The 21,316-nt window shown below is 37.4% G+C and overlaps 1 protein-coding gene across 3 annotated transcripts; it reads left to right on the forward strand.

Moving 5' to 3' along the window:
• Positions 1 to 1,746: 1,746 nt before the first annotated feature.
• On the forward strand, positions 1,747 to 20,034 carry LOC133837688 (uncharacterized). Of its 3 annotated transcripts, none has more exons than XM_062268534.1 (11): positions 1,747 to 1,891; positions 3,456 to 3,584; positions 11,331 to 11,591; positions 16,222 to 16,328; positions 17,642 to 17,751; positions 17,814 to 17,892; positions 17,956 to 18,053; positions 18,130 to 18,321; positions 18,380 to 18,522; positions 18,658 to 18,803; positions 19,411 to 20,034. In XM_062268534.1, exons 2-11 carry the CDS (start codon positions 3,513 to 3,515, stop codon positions 19,520 to 19,522), a joined length of 1,320 nt encoding a protein of 439 aa, XP_062124518.1. In that variant the 5' UTR covers positions 1,747 to 1,891; positions 3,456 to 3,512; the 3' UTR covers positions 19,523 to 20,034. The 3 variants fall into 3 exon arrangements, with proteins under 3 accessions (XP_062124518.1, XP_062124519.1, XP_062124520.1); XM_062268535.1 differs by having other exon boundaries at positions 11,331 to 11,576; XM_062268536.1 differs by lacking the exon at positions 19,411 to 20,034 and having other exon boundaries at positions 1,748 to 1,891; positions 18,658 to 19,144.
• The last annotated feature ends 1,282 nt before the right edge of the window (positions 20,035 to 21,316 follow it).

Here is a 21,316-nt window from a genome sequence, read left to right on the forward strand (position 1 = left end):
AAATCCGTACTTTAAACACGTCTGAACTATTTAAACTTTTTTGAGGTTGACCCACGTGGTAAACCTCACTCTCCCAATGCATCCTTTACCCAACAATTCACAGCGCAATGGATGCTCTGAAGGGCTTTAAGCTCTTATTATTTAGCTACTACAAAGGAAAAGGAGAAACAAACAGCACCTGGAGGTCTCTTCAATTTATTTCCTCTTCTTTCTTTGTGATGGTTTAGCTGTGGTGGTCTCACACATCGGCAGTATACGAACACTAAATGCCCTTTTTGCAATAATGCTTTCCAACAAGAAGAAAATACTTTTTATTTGCTCTCTTCATTTGTTGCATACTTTTGGGCTGCTAAAAATATTTATTTGTTGCTGCTCTAATTATTATTTGCAAGAGTAAACTTCGCCAACCGCCCACCGCCTACCTATCACACCTTCCCACTCACCCCGATTAGAATGCTGTGGTTCGCGAGAAGTCGCAATCCAAACGCCTTAATCGCTGAGCGCTTTTTGTTTTATATATAATTCAATAAATCGCCTCCGTCTGCGTCTACGCTTCAGATTCGGCCTGGGGATTGTTGTTACGGCTTCTGTCTACGCTTATCACGTACAGACATATATACACTCACCGATACACTCACACACGCACACTCTCTCAAAAGCACGGACCGTTTTGTTGCCTGTGTGACTTAGTGATACAGAATTTTTACGGTGTTTCGATTTTTTGCAAGTTTTTTTTTGTTTGAGTTTGACGTTTTTTCTTGGCTACACTGAGCTGAAAATTTATCACTTTTGTTGTTAATTATTTTTCAAATTACTTAACAGGCAATACTTTAAAATTTCCTTAATATTTTTAACGAAATGCCAAATTACAATTTTTTTTAAATTTGGTTGCGTTGAATGCGAGAAAAGCTGAACTATCAACGATGGTGATGAAATTTTCACTGAGCGACGAACCGAGTTGTTATATATTCATTTCCCACCAAAAAGTAATGTGTAAAGGAATGAGAGCATTTTAGAAAAGAAAAAAGCAAGAGAGAGACAGAGAGAGCGCGAAGTGGAGCGCCAAACACTGGAAGAACTGTATAATCACATACAAAAATATTTCAAATTTATGTTTTTTGAGATAAGTTCTTTTTGTAACTAACTCAATCCATGTTTTGTTAAACTTGTTAACATTATAAACCGATAAAGAAAAGGAAAATATTAATTCAATTCCGTTAATACTAATGCGTTAGACAACACTACAAGGCAACTCTCAGTACTCGACATCCCTCTTCAATAGCTAGCATGAGCGCATGCGCCAGCCTTATAGTAAAATTTGCGGATGTATCGATTCATTCAAGTCTTCTTGAGCATGCAAGAAGCAACCACCACATATACATAGACACTCGGTCAATAGACACATGAATACCTTCACATACACAAACACACTTTGGCAAACAACATTGTAACGGTCGAAACGATGGGTGAATGATAAAAACCGAACAGAGTATCAATTTCGATTGATCTGGCAACCTCACTCATTCACAATGGCTACCAGCAGATGCGGATGAGGCGTTAAACAAAACATGGAAAGATGTGGCCAAAAAACCAGACGTGAAAAAATGTCTGTGTGTAAACACAAAAGCAACAAAGCGAAGAGCACACAACGACAACTAAGCAACAGCAACAACAACAACAACAGCAATAACAACGACTAACAGCAGTAGAGCGGCAACTAAGCTAATGCTGACAGAGCTTGGAGCATGAGTCTCCAAAAGCAGCACAACTTCAGTCCCAACAAAACTTTCGAGCCGTAAAGTCGTTGCAAACGTGTCAAGCGGAAACTGAGTTTTTGATCTGCGCTTTGAGTCGTTCTCATTTTTCTGTCTAACATAATTATTAATATTGTGTGAGTGCAAGCAACTGACGTCATTTGCAGAGAGTCACTACTATTTGTTAAATACCAAAAGTTAAATACAACAACAAATGCACGACTATTTGTTGCATAAAACTTGTTTTCACGTGCGCAATCCCATTAAATGTACATAAAGAGCGCAACGTATAAGTGAATTAAATGGAAATAACAAAATTATAACGAAGTTATAACAATATATACAATCACTCAAACAGCCGATCATCAAAAAATAAAATACTTTTTTATAAGGAAGATCCTTTGCAAATATGTATCTTAAAACAAACATAAAAGAAGCTTGGAAATTGCGCGAATTTACGATCAACGTCTCTTCGAACTGCGAAACACGCTCTTAGCTTGGCTTAAACTGATTAACTCTCTTAGTTGCACGCTCATGTTTTGAGCAAAAACAGCTTTTGGCTAAATGTTGTTGAAGCTATTGCATAAATTGTAGCCATACTGCATATACAAAATATATTCACAAACAATATTTCGTTTCTGTGTCTGTGTGTGTGTGTCAGAGTGGTTTGCGTGTATGAGAATGTGTGTATGTAGTTGTGCTAAGCTGCTCGTGGGTATTCTGCTATTTCCGCCAAATCGTAGATCGCACTCTTAGAAGCACATTATAAATTATTTAGTCTGGCTATAAATAACTTTGAGCTGTATTCAAACAATACCAAGTATCTAAATGTTTATTCGACTCGGCGAACAAATGGCCGAGATACGTTAATACAGCAAATATATTCGACACTGGTGACACTGGACTTTTGTTGTTTCATATTGTTTCAAAGTGCGATCTCATGACGTAAGCCGTCCTCTCTCAGTTAACTCATTTTATTTCTCGGTCGGTACAAAAGATCGGCAATTAATTTTTGAATTTGTATACCTACAACTGGAATGTCACTAAACCAAATGCACGATACGAGTATATAATGTTATGAAACGAATTGCAAGCTTTTTTCCAAGACATCAATTCTAAAAGATCTATTCGATCATATCGCTTTTGATTTTTATGAGACGCAATGTAAAATGAAAAACGAAATCTTGTACGTGAGAATAAAATCGATGCTCTCGCTGCATGACCCACATTGCAATAAGGTTTTTTTTTCATTTTATTCTCTTTTTGATACAAAATCATATTAAAAGATTAGAAATTATTGTGGGGAGCAGCAGTCTACACTTGTGTCACGTTTGCGCACTTCAAATTTTCTAGAAAGTTATGTCTAGAAAACCACAAAAATCTTAAAGTTATCAGAGCTGCAGCTGCACAGTTCGTAGCTAGGCAATAAACAGCAGGAAATCGACCAGCTTTGTCAGTACATTACAATTGTAATCTGAGTCGGTTAGCTCTCGCGTACTGCTGTTGACTCATTGTCTTGTGAGCATTTAGATTCTAAAATAACAACAGAAATTTTCGATGGATGAGTAATCTGTTACGAGCTGCAACTGGGATCAGCACTTAAGTTGCCAACTGCGTGCTGCGCATGAAATTTTCTTTAATTTGGCTTCACAATTTATGAAATTGCTCAATGCAAATTCACTGATGAACGACTTTTTGCAGTTGCCAAAAGGATACGCAGCGAAAAACAAAAGTCTAAGCCAACGAACGTGCCACACAATGAAGACGCCCCAAACAAAGGAAGCTCTGACAGCGCTTTGGCTGCTGTTCATTGCGTTGCTACTCACACAGGTAAGTTCAGTCGACATTTGCTCAATCTAAGAGTGAAGTTATGAGTGTGCTCGAAAAGTACAGAATTATAAACAATCATATGGAGATTAGTTTTCATCCATTTCACTTTTCATTTGCATACAATAATGTTCTGGTCGAGGCCAGGCATGAAAACGAGGTTAACTGCGGCTTCTGACATTACCTGACCATTTTCATGGTGTGCTCATGAAGTCGCACAAACAACATTCACTGAGGAAAACGTGAATTTTCCACGGCAATTTTCTAAGCAACACAATTTAATGAACTGTCCGTAAGCGGGGTCGGAGTTGGAGTCGGAGTCAGAGTTGGAGTGTCGCTGTCGCTATCGCTATCGCATCTGCAGCTGCGCCAGTTTCTCGCTTTGCTCGCTTTGTTGGTTTATCAATAGCTTAGAGGTTGTGCTCATATTTTCCACAACCCGAATGTACTACTGACCGATATCTCAACTTTTACCAAGCACAAATTCTATGGCGTGGCCCTCCTCGCAAAGCCAATTTTCAATTGTTTAGCTCGACCAAGAAATGCTTTGATTTCATTTTCGGTTCATTAAATGGCTCAAACCTATTAGAGCGGCAACGGCAAAGGCAAAGACTTGACATCAATTGAAATTGGTTTAAGCCGGTCTTTTAGTCGCAGCTGTGTATTTGTCGTGATTGCTTATAAATAATTGAGATTTAAAAACAAAACTCAGAAAGAGTACAAATACTTTCAGTTTCAGCATATAAATAATTTTTCAAAATACACCAGAATACAACGAGCGTATTGAACTATTTAACATGCTTGCCGGTTGTTTCAAAATGACATCATAACACATAAAACACAGATTTCAACGCCCACGAAGATTGCAAAAAAAAATTCGTATGGGCTTGGCAATCAACTAACGTCAGTGCCTCAAGAGCATAAGAAAAACCTCAGCGACGTCTATGTTAAGTGCAAGTATTTGTTCAGCCTTTTGTTAGCTTTGACTAATGCAAAACTCACAGAACCTTGACGCAAAAACAATGGCAAACAGACGCAGCGATATCGCAGACCGTGATGGAAACGATGCCGATGATAATGAAGGTGTCCGATAATGTTGGCGATGGTATTATAAGTTTGCCGACGACGTGTCGAGTAGAAGCATACAACTTCTACCTGCAAACACTTTTACATGTGTGGATGCGTGTTAAATATCTGTTAAAATTGAAATTTAGCTAGCTTACGGTACATTTCGGAGTGGTTGATGTTGCTGTTTTCGCCTTACAGTCTGCTTGCTCTTTACACTAATTAAACAAACTACGAACTTGCGTCTTTTAGTGCTAATTTCTCTCAAAAGGTTGTTCACACACTCTGCGTACAGTTGCCAGCTATGGAGAGCGAACCTAAAATACTTTGAATACTTAAAATGCTCAACGCATGCGACAACTAAGCGACATGTCTCCTAATTTCGAGTACAGTATAATTATAATAGCTGCAAGTCTTGCCCATGCTCAATGCTCGAGTATTGACTTAAATATTAGCAATGGTTGCGTGATGTTGATGTTATTATTGTTGTTACGGGCCATTTAAGTCAGTTTCAATGTCATCGCATGCTAATTCCCTAAGCCCACACATACATACACACAGACTAACAGCCAATATACGGCGCTGAATACTTACATATACAGATGTTATATTTATATATATATGTTACATATGTGTATGTCGTCATGCTGTGTGGTGTATATGAAAAAGGCAAATGATTTGAGAAGTCGCGTATTTGGTAAGATATGACGCATTAAATGTAGTTTGCCGTTGGCCTGCGGTTAAGCCGAGTGGTTTTTTTTTGCCTTTTGTTTTTGCATTAACCAAGTGTGTGGCAATAATGTAGTTAGCTACAAACCGAAACCAAACTGACAAGCACGTGTTCTCAACTCCACTTCAATTACAAAGATCCGAGCTGGTGTTTGAGGCTACACGATTACAAGCGATTCTATAATATGCATATTTTTAGTATATTCAAAAATGCTTTATGACCTAAGATGGGTCACGGAGCAAACAAAAGACTTAGGCAACAAACTTGTTGATTCTTTTCGTTTGTCTCTTTGATTGAAGGTATTTAAACTTAGGATCTTTTGACTCATATGTTAGCTTTGTGCTTAGGGTAACGGTATAGCGAACATACAGTTAACCGGCACATAAAGTTTTCATAAGTTTTAACAAGTTTATTTTCTGCTGCTGTGATAACCACAGCATTCACATAGAATATTCGTCCAGCTAATCGAATATGCTCTAATTAACAGTCTGGCTGGATCTGCATCAATTCATATTGACCACAAGATCTGCACTGCAATAAAGTAAACTGATTGCGATAGACCTCATTGCGTTGTCATACTACAAACCGGACTAGCTCTATTAGAAGATCAACCAGTTTTTTAGCCACACGCACACATCACTAGGTTAGTATGCCTTAAGACCATGCAACGGACTAATTCACCACTTAAACTGGCCAGGAAGTGTCCATGGAGATAGTTAAAGACATAGCAGCCCCTTTACCATTCGTCTTTCGCACTTATTACTATGTGCGAGAATATATTAACAAATATTTGTTGTCATCGCTCTCTCACAAAAAGCACAAAAACTGAAACAAAAAGTGTGTTTATGTCATGCCATCCAGTGACCACAAAATCTATTGGCGCTGAATTGGCCTGAAACTGAGTTGATTTGGAGTGCCAATTATTTTGTTTACTGACCGACAATTGCTCGTTGTCAGTCTATCGTAAAATTCACTGAAATATATGCAAAAATGTTGGCACAACATTGAGGTGGTTCTCAGCAATGGAAATTTCCCAACTAAGAAACTTCTTTCTTTTGTTTAACTGTAGCTAGAACTTTTCATTATTTGATTAACTTGCATTGTTCAGCTGCAGCACAGTTTCGTCTATTCTTCTGTTTTGCTCTTGCTTTCCGTTCTCTGACACTCACCAACAGAAAAACAAAAACGTTCCAATTTTACAATTGTTTTTCTACTTGAGGTAAAAGTTGGATTTATTCCAAACTTTTCTTAGAAATTTCTTTTTTTATTGGCCTATAAATGATGTTCTATGGTAGCTTAGCAATTTGCATTGAATGTGCACTTTGAAAACAAATAACAAAAATTAGTAATATACGAATGGAATGTTTGTATGAATTCGCCAGAAAAATGAGATGAGTGGTTTGAAGAGTGAGGGTCTGTTCAATATAAACGCAATTATACTTTTCCGAGAAGTTTCCTATTAGTCATAGTCACAATAATTTCAAAAAGAAAAGTAGTTTTTACAAAGGTCATAATTTGACTACTCAAATCTTGATTGATGGCAATTAAATGAGGATAGAAATGAGCAAGAAATGCATAACAATAATGTAAAGAACTTTCGGTAATTTGTCGGCATTGTTATTGCATTAAAAGGGTTAGAAGCAGATAAATTCAATTAAAACCGGCTTTCAAAATACGATTATGTCCGAGTTTTCTTTTCTCAACATTCAAGCACAACGCGGGGCCCACAGTTTCCGACAGCAGCGAAGCAAAACTATAGCTTATGAAGAACTATTAAATCGAAACTTTTCTCTTGATATTGTTATGATTGACAGAAGGATATAACTCTATTAAAAAAAAACTAGCAATTAGTTAAACACATAAATAAGCAACGAACAGCCTGAAGCACCTGATGAATTCAAAGGCTTTTTTTGCTATTGTTGTTGAATTGATTAACAGAAGAAACTGTTACAAGATGTGTTCCTTGAATTCCATCCAAAGCAACAACAAAAGACCAAACACAAGTGCTTATTATTATATTAGAGCTATGACAGCGTAAAAGCCGCACTATTGACCCCAGCCGTGTGTCTGAGTCTGCCTTGAAATCCGGGTCTAGGTGTAAGTACGTATAAGGGTCTGGGTCTAGGTTAAATGGAAACGTCCATACAAATACGTGCTGTGGAATAAGCACGTCAGAACATCAATAGACTGGCGCGCCAATAATGGAAATTTAATTGAAGCTACAACGTTAATAATTACAAGTCTTAAATTTGGTCAGCAAAAAAAAAAAAGAAAACTATCAATGCTCCATTGAGCTACGTTAAAATGCAAGAGAAACAAGTAAGAAAACTACAGTCGAGAGTGTTCGACTGTGAGATACTCGCTAGCCATTTTCATCAAAATCATATTCAACAAATATACAAAAAATATACCGCACAAATATAAAAATATTTGGTAAATCGATATTGTACGAAATTAAAAATATACCAGAGTGTCAGCCAAAGCAACTAAGACCCGATATTTCTTAAATAAATATTTCTTAAATAACTTCCACAATTTTTATCTGACCGCAAACAAATTTTTGGGAATCATAATAACTATTTTGTCCATTTGTAGGGGGGGAAGTGGGCGTGGCAAAAAGTTTAAACAAACTTGATCTGCGTGCAAATATATCAAATGCTATCGAAAAAAATAATCGCTAAGATCTAGTTGTTCATAGGGATAGACGAGCAGACAGACAGACAGACGGACATGATCAAGATTATATTACTTACATTTTCTTCAAGTTATAATACCCTTCAACCCTATGGGTATCGGATATAAAAACCGAATTATTTTGATATTATGCTCCTATTACATAAACAGGGCAGGGCAGTGGAATGCTAAAAGCTTGTTTAGCATGCAGCTTCATTGCCATTTCGGCCGCCCAAAAACTCGGCACAAAACATAAACACGGTCAGCAATATGCGACTGCAGCAATCCGAGTTTGCAGCGACTGTAATGCAATCTGTGATCGCTTAAACGGCAATTTATGCGCTGCCCGCGAAAATACCGTGACAATTTACAATCAGCTGCAGCAGCAGCCAAAAGAAACTTGGCGACTTGGCAACTCAGGTCTCCAGCTCGGAGCCAAGCCGAACCAATCCGAGGTCTTATGTTATAATTTACTTGCCAAGCTTTATTACTGCACCACATAGCGGAAATTCAAATGCACACAAAATATGTTAAATCACGTGCCCCCTCCGTCCATCGACTGCCTCTCTGCTGCTATCCACTGTTTTGGCTGCTTTGCCCCCTTGCTTAGTCGCTTATCTGTTGTACTATGCCTTTTGTTAGGCACAAGTTTCGTTTCGCTTCTAACATAAGTTGTTGTTTCGGTGTTAACATTTTCAACTTGGGCTGTAGCATTAGCAAATTTATTTGGCAATCGGTCGCAAATATGCACAGCTGCACTCAGTCGGAGCTCAGGTTCAGTTTGAGTCTCGAGATTGTATCGCTGAGCAACTAACTATTGCGCAATATTTTAGTTTACTGAACGATGGCGAGAAGGAAAAACATTTGAGCCTACAAATGAATGTGGTGACTGGACATGAATACGAATCATTTAAATGGCGTTGCTCCAAATCATATTATTCATGTTAATCATAAAAAAGTTTAAACATACAATTATTATCTTGACAATGATAACAATATTATTGTAAGTAGGCTGAGTTTAATAAATATTCAATATAAGAATCCAAGTTATGCTACATGTTTCTCATTGTATATTCTAAATTTTAAGACAAGTTGATTTTCAGTTAAGATCTCGGTTCTGCGATTCATTATTTTAAAATACTTAATTGCCACCATCAATTGACAACTGGTTACTTTCGTCCACTAATTGCACTCATCTCTGTTCTTAATAGTTAATAGTTAAAGCCATGCTGAACGAGTTTTGGTTTATTTCAACACTGCTTGACCCCAGCAGCAGTATAAATCAGCAGTGAGCATAGCTTAATGGGCCACGTTCAGCGGGGTAAGCAGTCAGAAGTCTAGTTGAGAAACGACTCCAACTGTGCGTGGCCAAGAGCGTATCCAATTTTGATAGGATTTCCATGGGCTGCAACTCCAACTGACACGGCAAACAAGTTTGTGTTCCAAGTCTTTTGTTTCGTTAGTGAACTAGAAGCTTGAAGCTGAAAAGAATTTTTGAAAAATCATCCGAGTGTCCTGCGGCAGTCAGGACAGCGACTAGTCAGTGGCTAATCCATCAAATCAAAGCCTTAGTTCATTGGATTTATAGTAATAGTTGTTGCGCTGTTGTTGACTCGCGCTCTCGCATGTCAAACAGTGCAAGTGTCCAATTGTGTTATTCAGATTTTCGCTTTTGCTTATTGTCTTTTCTGTGCCTTGCTTTCGCATTTTTGTTGGTTTTGTTTATATGGAAAGTCAACAACAATCAGAGCGTGTTGCATAATACAAAAAGCCAACAGCTGGCAGTAATTTTTTGCTTCGTTTTTTCCTTTTTTTTTGTTCCGATATTTAACAAGCATAACAACCAACGGCTGTGCGCATGCAAAAACTATTTTAATTGACTAGATTCGACTGTAGCCTCGGCTCTTGTACTGAATGTAAAATGCAAAATGTATAGAAAACAATTGCATTTTGTCAAGCGACAAATTGTCATGGGAGTTGCAGTTGCAGTTGCAGTTGAAGTTGCTGTTGCTGTTGAAGTTGCAGTTGAGGTTGGAGATGTATGCGTATCTATAACTAAAGCTAAAACTGAGACTGTGGTTGGAATTGAATTGGCTTTGCTACGTGCTCGGTATGACCCTCGAGCTTTAAAGCGAAGCCCATTGAACTGTGCCGCGAAAAGATTTGATGGGGATATAATTGCAAAGCTAACTGAATTTTGCAAAGACAACAATCCAGTTTATCGGTCTATAAAATTATTTTTAGTTATGGATACTGGTCGGTATCGGCCGCTAAGTGCTGCACTAAATTTTTTGTGCTATGCAAAGTGAACGTTCCAGTTGTCGACCAAACAGCGAAGTAGCCAAAGTGGAATGTAGCACACTAGCCAACATGTTTTTGGCATAAGAAAATGCAACTCAAATTGGGTCGAAGCGTTACTGCTTTTTTCTTGACGCACAGTAGCCTGACAGGCAAAATTAAAAGCTATATTCGTAATGACAGAAGAGTTGGATAAATGCATTACAAACAGATTTCTCAGGCCACCTTTCGAAAGTAAATATATACATTCGGACCATAAATCAATTTGGGCCACGTTAAGTTGAGGGACAGACTGGCTTAGCCCGAGGGACGGCTGCCAAGAACGTGAGTTGGCCAAAAAACAAAAACAAAAAAAAATGTAAAAAACGGCATCAATGCGATTCTCATGACATGACTTACTTAGCTTTTGTGTCGCTTATCTAGCGCCTACGGTTTGTAATTTCAGTTCCAGCTTGGGCCACAGTTACAGCTACAGCTGAAGGTAAGTCTTGAGCTGAAGCTGAAGCTGGAGCTAGAGCTGGAGTTGGAACACAAATTCAATTATCACGACGACGCGACGGGAACCCAAGTCAAGAGTATGCCAATAAATTATCATCAAGCCAAATGCCTTTGACAGTGCGCGACTGAAGTTGGAGTGAAGCGAGTTAAGGCCTAAGCTGGACCTGAAACTGAAGCTGACCCAAAACGTGCAGCTTTTTTGGCCAGCTGTAGAAACGCCAAAGTACACAAGATTCTAAGTTCTATGACTGTAGCCTCTTGCAATTAATTGCGACTTTTGTTAGATCTTTCGCTTAGCCATTAAAATTAATTAGAGTTCAGGTATTCCAGTATATTCCTATGCGCTCATTCAATGAGTTGGATTTTTAATGTTCTCCATGTTAATCGTTTACAAGAATGAATTCCCACAGAGCACACCAAAAAATAGGTCAAAGTTATTAGCGGAAACTTATATGTATCTCTATGTTCTTCCGTCCCTTCCACAGGTTGCCGCACAGGAACCGCCAGCAGCTCCCAGCGAATTCGCTCCCCATGTCACAGCCACCTGCAAAGCGGGCACAATGAACATCAAGGTGAAGTTCAGCTCTGGCTACACGGGCGCTGTCCATGCGCGGGATCATCGCACACAACCCTGCATGGCCATGGGCGATGGCAGCGATTCGGTTGCCTTCAGTCTCAATCTGTGGGCAAAGCAAGGAGCACCCGACTATTGCGGGATCTTGGTCAGCAACGTGAGTGGAAGCAATGTAAGCACAACCTTTCCTAACAATATTAACCACTAAAACGCGAGCCAATATTTGACTATACATCTGATTTTTATAAATTACTTTTTACTGTATCAACACTTGGCGATTTAGATTTTCGGCTCATTCATTGAAATGGCTCACCTTCTATTTGATATATAATTTGACATATAAATGTGAAAAAAGGCTAGTTGTGGCATACCCGCTAATTATTTTCAATTGAAGCACAACGGTGTGAAGGAAGTATTATCATTAAAATAAAAAAAATTAATTGGTTAAAAAACATAATACCAGATTCTAGAGTACAAAATTAACCAGATTGTCAACTAAGCAATGAGGACCCGACAGTTTTTGTCATATAAAATATTTTCTAAAAATATTTTCTAAAAACTAAGAAGTTTTTTATTCAATCGCAACCCATCCTCCAGGCATCATAAGAATTACATATATTCTGTGTCGTAACCTAGTTTTAAATTTATGCTTATTTATCGACCTGGAGTATATTGCAACAAACATATTTAGTAAACACATTTATTGCTAAAATTAAAAAGAAATCATATAAAACATTTGATTGATTTCGAGATGGCTCTAAAAAGTTCTCAAGCTCCTACACCTTTATGCTAACCTTGTTTAAAATCGGCCTGTATTGCAATGTGTAAAAAGTGGAAATTTGTTGAGAATTGCATATTCATAAATCAATGTTCAATATGTTCAATATTCCTACAGATATCGTCCCATTTTTTGACTCTGCACAACGATATATACATATATTAGTTACATATTTCCCGCCAGAGCAAAGTAATACTACCCTACTACCTTGCGGATAGTGGGTATAGAAATCTCAAGTGCAGCACTGAACATTCGTTCGACTCGAAATCAAGACAAATCAGCAGAGTCTGATGCTTAAGAGAAGATGAAAACAGCAAAGGGCTACGAATAGACGTCAGTCTGCATAGTAACTATGGCAATAAAAATCAAGTTTAATTCTACGTACATCACAGGCGTTGACAGGCGGTGAGGGTCTCAGGTCTGGTTGTTTACTTGCAAGTGTGCGTCTGTGTCTGAATGTGTGTGGGGAGCAGCAGCGAACTAGCTTGAACAATGGCAAAACATGGCAACAAGGCATTAGCATTAGCCATACTCATATATATGATATATATGTAGATATGTATGTATGTATGTACTACGCGTTTTGTGACTTTGTGACTTTGTGACAACCATAATGCAGCGTGTTGAAATGCAAATGATCATCGTTACGCGTCATGTTATAAGTTTAGGCACATACGCGTACAACAATATTAATTGCAATGTCAAATCGTTGGGCTGCACCCTGTATCCCAAATTTATAAATAACTATCGCCAGGGCAAATCAGTAAAGCAGCACAAGCAGAGAGGAGAACACTGGAGCACCAGACGTGCTACACACACGAAGGTAAATACATATGTAGGTGTAGCAGACTTATTTCTGCTCTTTGCGGCCACCTTCCGCTTGTCGTCTCGAAGGGGAGGTCCTCTATAAAATTAAATCACGCTTATCGCGACGGCAGCTCTGGTTTTATGTTAGCCCGCGAACTTGCAACCATGCAACGATGCGGGTAACCAAGGGAAGCCAATGGAAACTGTTGCCAGTTGGGAGTGTCGACAGCGCGCCGGCGTCTAGCAACGACCCAGGCCACTTTCAGACAGTTTCATATGCCCAGACACGGTTTTCCACGCCTCGACTTAAACAGCATTCCAAACTTTTGTTACTAGCGCTTATACCCGCTACTTATTGGATAGAAGGGTATTATATCTTTGTGCCTCCATGAAATGTATATAACACGCAGAAATAGTCATCTCCGACCCCATAAAGTATATATATTCCTGATCAGCGTCAACAGCCGAGACTATATAGTCATGTCTGTTTGTCCCTTCCTCTGTCTGTCGGTCTGTTCGCCTGTCCATATAACTAGCACTTGTAATGTTTTCACGCGTATCAAGTCTGTTTAAAATTTTATTACGCAACCGAAACAAATCAAAGAACAATCGTAATTGTTAAGCTTGAATCGCCAGTTTTTGGTACATACAATCACAAAAATGGGATAAAAATGGTTTAGGTTATTTAAGAAATATGTTTGTATGCTGCAATCGGGTCTTAGTTGTTTTGTCTGACAATTTGGTATATTTTGTATTGTATGGTATATTTAGAAAGTAATATGATATCGATATACGAAATATAGCCTTCGTTATATTTTTGTATTTTTTGTATATTAAATGAAAATGAGTAGTGGGTATCTCACAGTCGAGCACACTCGATTGTAGCTTTTTTACTTGTTTTGTGTTCTTGTTTGTTTGGATTTTTATAGTGTGCGGAATTTGTGTCAAAAGAATTTTGCTTACGCTCACAAAAGATCTCGAACAATTTTGATGTTATTTCTTAGCGAACATTTTTTTGTACTCTAATAGTTAATTGCTCTACCCAACGTCTCCTCTCGACATTGGCTGACCTTGGCGAGTGCATTGCAAATTGAAATACTGAAAAAATCTCTCGAGACTTGTCGTATTTCGAGGTTCTAGGCCAGACTCCGGTTTGGATGCATCTCTTTGGAGCGCCGTAATCTCTTTGATTTGGTTTTTATGGCAAAGGCCCTCACATTGCCGTACTTGGCGAACCATAAAATTGGCGCTTACAATGGCAAGCCGCAGTCAACAATTTAACATAAGGTTCAAGTTGTTTTTTGTGCTGTGACTGTTGTGACTATAGATGTAGCTGTATTTGTATTTGTATCTGTATCTGTAAGTACTGCAAGTACTCAGGCTGTATGCCATTGTGGGTTGACTCTTGAGTTGGTGTACTTGAACTTATTCCATATTTTGTCTTTTGCGTTTTGTGTTTTGTTTTGCGAGTGGGACGTCTCTTTGCCCCGTCGCTTTTTAGCTGCAAATTATTTGCCATTATTTTCTGATGAGTGTTATGCTTCTCTATGCAGCACTATTATTATCATTTAAATGATAATTGCATTCAACAGCTAAAAAAAAGGAAAACAAACAGAACAAACTAAAATTATATACCAATTTATCTATTAAGTAATTTAAAAAGCCATTGCCACATTGTATACAAAGAGCTGTGCGCTCGGCGTCATCTTACAAGCTCGATTATAAGTGCCAGTGTATGGGAAATCAACGCAATCATTATCTCGACTTTTAAGTTGGTTTGATAATAACTTCATAATGAGCTGTCCGCTAGCAATGTCTACAACGGCTGATGCCCGTTTAACTCCACTAGTCTCACCACCGTTTCCGCTTACTGCCTTCCACTTCTCCTTGTCTTCAATTTGAGATCATAGTTTTATCGGTTTGACTCGGTTCTGAAGTGTAAGTTGAACAATGGATTCTGACATTACTTGATATGTTGCTGAGCCACTTAATCTATTATTCTGTGTTAAAGGTATTTATGCACACTTTTCTAGTGTTCATTGGCTAACATTTTTAACTAAACTACTCACAGACTTATAAACAAGAACTCCCTTATGTGTTGCGTCATAATCAATGAGATTAATGCTTCGATTCATTCATAAAACTCTGACCACATTTAACACCTAAAATGTAAAAAAAAAACTCTGACGTGGGTCGCTCAGTGAATAAACATTGTAAAACAATATTAATATAATATATATTGCAAAACCAGTTTGACGACCAACTGTTAAATACGACAAGTCTTCATTGCAATGTGTATATAACATATTACAAGCAAAACTCACGACTCAATTGGTCAGTTTTATTGTTGTTTAATGTGTGTTGCAGTCTTGCACCTTACGAGTCAAGGTTAATGTGAATCATCAATCGCAGCGCCAGATCAATTAAATTCTCTTTAAATACTAGTGAATGCGACCAGTTTCATAATAGCCGAACCACAATTAAGAACCGCTTAAACATTCAGACGAGTTGCTCGCCAAAGTCATTCGTTTGGGTTCACATTCATGCGGATGCACAAATAAAATGCTAGATTATATAAAATACCGAGTTTCCGTATTTCAAATGAAATGCAATCGTGTAATTACCGAAATGTCAGATGCAATCATAAAAGGCAGCACACTCATTAACTGAAAAGTCTAGTTATTATTGTGACCGCAAAGCGTAAGATTCAATGAAGTTCAGACGGATAGTAAACATTGCGAGGAAAATGGTTAAAACAAAACATACTCGTATCAAGAAAAACTGGGAAAAATGTAGAGGGTGAGAAGCCCATCTGACTAACTGACGGACTGGAGCTCTAGTAGTCTGGTAAACTGGTAGACTGGTAGTCTGGCAGTTTGGCGGGCTGCCTGTTTAGTTAGCTGTCAGCGTCACACTTGGCAGCCTTTTGCATTTCCTTGTTGCTGCTCGTGTGCAGCAATTACATCATGGTGACAATTGACGGGCTGAAATCTTTCCTCGGATCAGCCACAAACAAACGCTTATTATAAGTCAATCCCAAAAAACGACTGACCAAAACAGAATGCTCCTAGGGCTTGCAGCTTAGATTATTAACGTGGCTTCTTTAACCCAATCAACACAGCAGTTCTTTGCTTTTTTAATAACCAACGATTTAACTGATTACACCATAATCTTATTCTCCGTCTGCCATCTCTATCCAACTCACTGTCTCTTTTAGCGCACTGAGGAACGTTCTATTCAACTGGCGGTGCGTGTGCATAAAACTCTGGAACTGGCGGATGATAAATTTTATGTGATTACCTGTGGCAAATCGGGATTCACTCGGTAAGTTTGACTGATTTCCAAGTTGCTTCGAATCTAGACTCGAGACAATTGTGCATACAATTACTGTTTGTTAAGTTTGAGATATAATGGAAAAAGCTTCCGTCAGGTCCAAGTGGTCCAACTTTTACGTATTTCGTTTGATTTCTCGAAACTTGTTTTTTTGGTTCGTCGTTTTCTTTGATGGCGGTGAGCAATAAAAGATCACATTAAGCCGAGATATACATGTTCACATTCAAGTACTTTTTTGTCTGCAACCCGTAGGTGTTGTTTCGAATGCCTTTTATTGATTTCCAATATTCTAAACAACTTCACAACTTGAACTCAACGGGGAAGGTAACTCAAGGCCATTGCGCTTGCTTCAATTAATAAAATTCGTTTGGTATTTTCTTAATCATTTCGCGGTAGCCGCCGTTGCCCGTGTTCTGCACAATTAACGGTTAACTATTTATGGCACCTTTTGAAGATTACAATCTTGGTGTTAAACAAACAATGTAATTATACCCGCTACCCATAGGGTAAAAGGGTATTATAACTTAATCCTCCAAGAAATGTGTGTAACAGGCAGAAGATGGCATCTCCGGCTCTATAAAGTATATATATTCTTGATCAGGGTCAACAGCCGAGACGATCTAGCCATGTCCGTCTGTCCTTATGAACACTTAGATCTCAAAGACTCTATATTTTTGCAGTATTTTGCGGTATATTCATATGGGGTATTATAAAATTAATACCGCACTGTTTTGTTTTTACTCAAAATGAGTAGCGGGTATCTCACAGTCGAGCACACTCGACTGCAGGTTTTTTTCTTATTTTCACTTGCCATAGTTCGATAAAGCCAATGACTTTTTGTAAGTATTCCAAGCTACAAGAGTTCGTTGTCTAAGTCTTTTGTGTGAACGGCGCTCTAATCAAAAGTCATTTAAACAAATAGGTAAATATACAAGTACAGCATATGTATGGGTATACTAAACGGACTGGACTTTTTTACACATGTTCCGCTCTGCTTGCTAACAAAATAACCGCAAAACAAAAAGAAAATTGAAAAAAAAAGATCGACCAAAAATGTGCAAACTATACTATTCACATATAATGTGTGTATATATGTATTTGAATGACACAAGATTCAGTTGTCTATAACGTAATGACCAGCAATTGCATAACACCAATGAAACTGCAAGCCAATCTGAGGAGAGCACGCTTTTGGCTCTATTATCGTTGCTTTTAATTATCAACGCAATGGGAGAAAATTTATAATTGTAGTTTTCAGACCAGATAACGGTTTTTGAACATTTCCATTTTAATACATCTTGTAGTGATGACAATGCCCATGTTGTGATCAAGTTTCTGGAAAATGATCATCGCGTGCGTGATGCAGTCTATGGGCGTGAATATAAACTACGCGTTGAGTTCTCCAAGCCAAATGGTAAGTTAGGCAATTGTAATTACCTGTAGCAATCACTACTAAAAGGTCATTTCCATTCTTAGATACCTACAGCCTACGTGTGGGCAACTGCTTTGCCTTCGACAAAAAAAATATGACCCTCAAGTTGACTGATGACCGCGGGTAAGTTCAACTGCCTATTAATTGTTTGATTGGTATCGAAATAACGCCTCCTATCACTACCAGCTGTCCCATCGAACCCGATCTTATGAGTCGCTTTGTGCCCACTTCTGATGGCCGTGCAGCAGAGGCAACAGTTACATCCATGTTCAAATTTCCCGAAGGTAACCAACTCAGTGACAAACTCAACGTTCATAAATGTAGTCTCACAATGCCAACTTGCATTGAATGTTATTACAGGAACTGAAGTCCATCTGCAATGTGATGTCATTCAGTGTTATGGTCGGTGCGTTGAGATTGACGATTGTCACGAGGTTGCTCTAGCCGGTTTCACCAAGGGCGGCAATGGGCCACGTCAATATGGACCTAATGAGGAAGGATCCAGCATTGCGGCCACAACGGTATACGTTTTAGATCCTGCTGAAGCCAGACGTGAGTGCAAAGAGATACCTTTTATTCGCAATGCAGTGAGTTAACTCATATTTTACAGTATTGGCACCGTCTTGCGAGGAAGGTGTACGACCAAGCTGGTTGCTGTGGCTGACCATTACCCTAGGAGTTCTGTTCCTTATCATGTTGCTGATGAATATTTTCCTCTGCACTGCCATGAGTTGCAGTTGTGCCAACACTGAGGTAATAATGCTGATCAACTTCCTGTAATCTAGCTATGTACATAAATAGCAGTTCGTTGTGAAATCTTTTCATCATATGTATATGTATTTAGTATTTCAACGTATTGTAATATTTAAAACCCATTCTCTCTTTCAGATCATTGAGAAGGAGCCCTCTATCATCGAAGAGTACGATCCTTATCGCAGTTGGCATGGCAGTCAGTATGGCTCCCGCTATTCGCTGCATGGCCGCGATGCGCATAAGGGCTATACTAGTGGCGGCTCAACGATACACTCTAATAGGTCTGATAGATATTAAGCCGATATACAAAATACACACATGCAAATACACATACACAAAAGCTCGAATCTACACTCGATATGCATCTGTTCTGTTCTCACAATACTTTTCTCTGGTAGCTGTGGAGCCAACACACAAACAACCACACACAAACATATTTATATATATAAAGCATGCTTACAAAGCCTTGTATCATATCTATGTATCGTATTTTGTTCTACTCGTATCTTTTGTTAACTCTACTGAAGTGACCGCTCTGCTGGATAACAACTACAACAATGCAACACAACCTGTGTTCTCAAAAAAAAAAAAAAAAAGAAACAAAAGAAATATCAGAAAAGAATATGCATTTTTTCATGCCTAGTATTGCAACTGTAATTAACCGTTGATAACTTTCGTTTGTCTGTATCAAAACTAACTTTACAAAATAATTAAGCTGATCAAACTATATATAGAACGTACAATTTTGACCTGATCCATACCCAGAAAAACTAACAATTCACTATTACAAATTTGCTAACTAAACTGTCAAGTACATTTTGATACGCCTACATTTATAAATATAATTAATTGACCATTGATTCTGTATTAAATCGCACTACTTCGAAGGTCTATACCAATTGATAACGATTATGCAATTGTACATTCACGACCCGGCTCTAGACATTCCTCCACGTTGCATGGACAGCGTGCGCATCGCGGACCGCCCAGTAATATTTAAAAAGAAGCTATATATAATTAATTCATAAGTCAATTGTGACAGTTTCAATGCTTAACTTACACACTTAAATACTTTAGCATATTGGAGAATAATTATTTTATCTTCATTTTCTCGACTAAGCTTACAATGTACATATATAACTCAAAGTGTTCATTCAATTTTTCCAAATTCTTTCATTGGAAGTGATTCTGCTGTAAAATACTAAATGAAAAATCAATAATTTAACATTAATTAAAGATAATATATTGAGAAATAACAAATAACCGTAAGTCATTAGTCTGTCATAAGTGGAAGTGAATGTGTACTAGTGTTAGTGTTAAACATCGATGTAAAAACGAGAAATCCATTCACAAAATTTCTAAAACAGAATTAGTCCTAAGTACTAAGAAACCATTTCGAATTGTTTAACGTTAATTATAAGAACTGTAATAAATTTTAAAATAAAAAAAAATGACCTGTAACTTAAAATCATGTTATTCAATACCGTAATAAAGTAATTACAACTCAATAAATTAATTTTTTTAATTCTCAAAATATTACAACATATGTATATTGCAACTTGTTCAATAATATGCCTGAAACTACAAGTAAAAATAAATAAAGAAGTATTCCATATTTTGCTAAATATAAACCAAATTGTAAATGGTTATACATATGTACATATTTATACTGATGCATTTTAAATAAAACGAATCCCTAAAGGTATGCTTTATTTTTATACCTTCTACCCATATTATAAGGCAAGTGCTAAATACCTGTATAAACGCAGAAGAAATCATTGCAACTTCACAAAATAAATATCTTCTTGACCACCGTCAACAGCCAAGTCGCTGTAGTCTTATCCGCATGTCTGTAATTAAAGCAAAATACTTGCATACAGTTTAAGTTTTGGAGTAGTTCAGGACTCCACAATAATATGTAATATTATATGCAACTATTTTCAAATGTTGTTGCCTATCTCATAAGAATAAAAGGGAAAATAAGTAAAAAAAAATCCACAGTGAGAAAGCTAGATTGTGCTTGACTGAGATATGCCAGTTACCCGTTATAGAAAAATATTAAAATATTCCGAAAAGTATATTTGATATATCTACCACAATCAAAAGATGTCATCGAGTACGCAAAATCCATAGCAGATTGAGTACTAAGTAATTAAAATGATTTCTTGAACCGATCGCAAATAAATTTTCAGATATCATAAATAATGCAAATACATACAAAAGTATGTACACAATAAAATGGAATCTATAATTTTTCGGTTTTTTAGAGAAAAGGGCGTGACGAAAATCTCCTGAATTAAAATTATATCTATCTCTTATAGTCTAAGCTCATACGGTTTTTGACGCTAATGTAGAATGTCAGAGACTATAAGAGATAGAGCTATAATTTTCTTAGACAGCACGTTGTTTTTTGGTACGCTGATCAAGTTTGTTAAAATTTTTGCCACTGCCGCACACGCAAATCAAAAACAAAATTTATTTTTGAAACTCAATTAAGAGTTAAATTTAATTTATTTTTAATCGTGGTGGACCTTAGTCTTGAAATGCTCATATGATAAGAAAAAACAGTCACTTCAGGCGGGTCTTAGTTGCTTCCATTAACTACCATATTTTATTTCTTTTAATACTTATGTTATGTATCTAATGAATTTTCAACATTTGTGGAGTTCATGCTTGAACATCTTTAAATTATATATTATTAGCATAGATACTAGTCATTTATTACCTTCCTTATTACTCCCTTAAAAATATTTATTATAAAATTAAATTGAATTAATAATAGAAATCACAGATA

Source organism: Drosophila sulfurigaster, chromosome 2R (assembly GCF_023558435.1).
Source record: "Drosophila sulfurigaster albostrigata strain 15112-1811.04 chromosome 2R, ASM2355843v2, whole genome shotgun sequence".
Taxonomy (NCBI): Eukaryota; Metazoa; Arthropoda; class Insecta; order Diptera; family Drosophilidae; genus Drosophila; species Drosophila sulfurigaster.